General features: G+C 39.4%; 1 protein-coding gene across 1 annotated transcript; it reads left to right on the top strand.

The window, feature by feature from the left end:
- The first annotated feature begins 968 nt into the window (after positions 1-968).
- LOC127648975 (gastrula zinc finger protein XlCGF49.1-like) lies at positions 969-3220 on the top strand. The gene is made up of 3 exons (XM_052133840.1): positions 969-1023; positions 2376-2706; positions 3073-3220. The coding sequence occupies exons 1-3, from the start codon at positions 969-971 to the stop codon at positions 3218-3220; spliced, it is 534 nt and encodes a 177-aa protein (XP_051989800.1).
- Positions 3221-3427: the final 207 nt, after the last annotated feature.

Genomic DNA, 3427 nt, shown 5'->3' on the forward strand with positions numbered 1-3427 from the left:
ATCACTCGGTAAAGTCTTCTCCAGGACATCCCAAAGACTTAAAATGGGGTTAAGGTCAGGACTCTGTGGTGGCCAATCCATGTGTGAAAATTATTCCTCATGCTCCCTGAACCACTCTATCAAAATTTGAGTGTAACACAGTTAAAGGATGGGCAAGGAGGAGGCGAGAACCGGCTTGTCAACATAAATTATATTTAATGAAAACTTAAACCATAAGCACACATTTACATTTACATTTACATTTATTCATTTGGCAGATGCTTTTATCCAAAGCGACTTACAAAAGAGGAGGAAACACAAAGCACACAAACATAAACACACATGACGGACATGCCCGTAATTCTCTCTCTGTCGAACCATCGTCACCGGCCGCCTTTATCCCTCGCGCGCCGCATCAGGCCGATTGGGGACCGGGCGCGCGATATTTGGCCCCGGCCCCGCCCCCTCCGCTCCACACCCCTCCCGCCGTTATCTCAGGCCGGGGTACATGACGTACCCCCCCCCCCTCCCCCCCCCCATCCCTGGGGCGGGGTGTATCTTGCGTCCCGCATGGTCATCCCCGCCTTCCTCGCCCTGGGAGGAGACAGGAGGGGAAGAAAACAACAACAAAAAAATAGGCGAGGGAAAAGGCCAACACGGTGCGAAAGAGAGAGAGAGGAGAGAGAGAAAAGCTCACTCAGCGGTTCTCTGATGTACCGTCGCGTGGTCCTCGAACACTCCTCCACACTCTTTGAAACTATAGAAGCATTTATTTAATCTTGTGGATGTTCCATGTTTTGTTCACAGCCAATACTGAATGTAAAAGGCCAGTTTATGTGATGTGACTCATTCTGATTTTTAAAACGGCTGTTAAATAAAAAGCTGAAAGGGACAAAAGAGAGTAAAAAAGTTTTTTTGAAGAAACTGATCTTGATGCATCGAGAATTGTTTTATAATCTAAGCGTTACCCTTTGAATCGTAATCGAATCATGTGGCCAGTGAAGATTCACATCGCTAACACAAACCCTGTAGATCCCTTCTTTCGTGAGTGTTAACCAGTCTAAGAACTTATATTTGTGAATCAGCGTCATGGAATAATTCTCAAAAGTTATTCAAATGCAAAATCTCATTCACATATTGTTGCTGTCTGATGAAAAACACAAAATCTAAATTTTCAAATGTGCCGAATGACCTCTTCCTACTGTTTGAATTGTGCATCGAAATGGCCAATGAAAAGATTTTTAATGTTTAAATGTTTTGTCTGATTAATAAGTATCTTGTAAGATTGTTTATGAGAAAAAGTTTGAGTTCGCACTTACGAGCGAAAAGAAAAAACACCTGCCCTTGCACCAGCACCAATTGCAAGACACACATCAACACCCTTACTCCATTTATCACAGTAAACTGTTACAGAATGTTTCATTAGAACTGTGGCAGTTGTAGGTAAAGTTACGTTTTTAAGTGTGTTTTGGCTATTCTTGTTTTTTCATAGCAAATAAACTGTTTGTTTTTAACTACCAAAACCACTGTAATGGGGAGCCATTCATGGTTTTACCTGAGATTATGGCATTGCAAATGGCACCGTTAAACAATGGAAAAACTATGGTAAACATAAGGGCAAGTGCAATTTAGAATAAAAGTCTGAACCATGAACAAAATTATATTGTAATATATTTCCTGTTCTAATGACATTTGACATTAGGAAGCAAACCATCCTCATTTGCCTTTAGATATTCCATATTATTTTTAAATTATTAAAAGGCTGATGAAAGGAACAAAATATCTGTTATGGAGTAGGAAACAAACATTTTCACTATAGAAGCACAATCCCAAATCAGTAAAGTGTTTTACTCATGAATATATAAAACTAGCCCTTCAGAAATATGTTAGTTTGATTTTCCACAGCACATTGAAGCAACTACATTTCATATTAATTAATTGCAATTACGTAAAAAAAGAAAAAGCATCACGCAGGTGGATGACAGTGTACAGCAGCCACCACCGAAGACCATTTCAGTGTAATAAAGCATCAGACAGACAGTTATTGTCTTCTTTTCCCCTCCTTTCCGCTGCTGACCACGCCCACTTCCCCTGCCCCATTCACTTCTACTGTAAGTGCCTCACTGTAACCTCGATTGTTGCATTTATTTTAAAGAAAAAGAGGCACTAATTGAAATTACTTTATGTGGTAATCCCCATTATGTCACAAATGCTTTTGATTGAGCTTAACTTGTATTAAACCCAGAATATTCCAATACAATCATAAAAGTTTAGTGAATGTAGTTTACAAAGTCATAGTCCTGTTGGTTTCTATCACCAATTGTAGGTCACTTTTCCATTCATTTCACCTTTGCTTCTTTTGAATTTAATTTATGACAATTTTATGTTCATTTTAGAACCGATGGAAGGGAAACGTCATGAACCAAATGAAGTGGAGGAGGAATATCAGGATGAGGAACCTCATAATGTCATAACAGGAGAAAAGTCTATAAGTTGCTCACAGACTGAAAATGATTTCTTTCAGAAAAGAGCAGCCAAAAAATCATTTTGCTGTTCTCAATGTGAAAAGAGCTTCACATGCAGAGACCACCTTATGGATCACTTCAGAATTCATACTGGTGAAAGGCCTTACATGTGTCCTCAGTGTGGAAAGAGTTTCATTCAAAAAGGAAACCTCAGGATTCACATAAGAATTCACACTGGAGAGAGGCCTTTCGTCTGCCCTCAGTGTGACAAGACTTTTATACATAAAGAAAACCTGAAGAATCACATGCAAATTCACACCGGAGAGAAGCCTTTCAAATGTGATCAGTGTGGAAAGAGTTTCAAACAAATTGGACATCTTAAGATTCACTTAAGAATTCACACTGGAGAAAGGCCTTACACATGCCTTCAGTGTGGGAAGAATTTCATACATCAAGGAAACCTAAGAAGTCATTTGAAAACTCATTCTGAAAAGAAACTACACAAGAGTTCTCGGTGTGACAAGAGTTACGCTGAGGCCACAAATCTAAAAAAACAACTGAAAATGCATACAAATGAGAGGCCCTTCGTGTGTTCTGTTTGTCACAAAAGTTTTTCATGGCTCGTAAGTTTTAAAGAGCACCAGAAAACACATACTGGAATAAAACCTTACAAGTGCTCCCATTGTGAAAAGAGTTTCGCTCATTTAGGAACACTGAAATCGCATGAAAGTGTGCATACTGGAGAGAAGCGTACCACTGACTTTCAAGCGGAATGAGTTTGACTACATCAGGAACTCTACTGACTCTACTAATTAAAAACATTGTCCAAAGTTATCACAGTTGTTTATTTTAAACATCGCTGAGGTGGTTTATGGAGAATGGAAAAGACTATCATTAAAAAATATAAGTGCTGTGGTGTTGGAAGTTCAAACACACACTGTGGGTTGGGCTGGGCAGTATGGTGATATATATCGTGGCGTTGG

The sequence above is a fragment of the Xyrauchen texanus genome, chromosome 9, assembly GCF_025860055.1.
Source record: "Xyrauchen texanus isolate HMW12.3.18 chromosome 9, RBS_HiC_50CHRs, whole genome shotgun sequence".
Classification (NCBI taxonomy): Eukaryota; Metazoa; Chordata; class Actinopteri; order Cypriniformes; family Catostomidae; genus Xyrauchen; species Xyrauchen texanus.

Bases quoted from the DNA above. Each gene is read 5' to 3' on its own strand.
- LOC127648975 (XM_052133840.1), top strand. From the start codon at position 969: ATGTGGCCAGTGAAGATTCACATCGCTAACACAAACCCTGTAGATCCC. The intron at 1,024-2,375 runs GTGAGTGTTAAC...TGTTCATTTTAG, and splicing joins CCCTGTAGATCCCTTCTTTC to AACCGATGGAAGGGAAACGT. The intron at 2,707-3,072 runs GTGTGACAAGAC...ATGGCTCGTAAG, and splicing joins AGGCCTTTCGTCTGCCCTCA to TTTTAAAGAGCACCAGAAAA.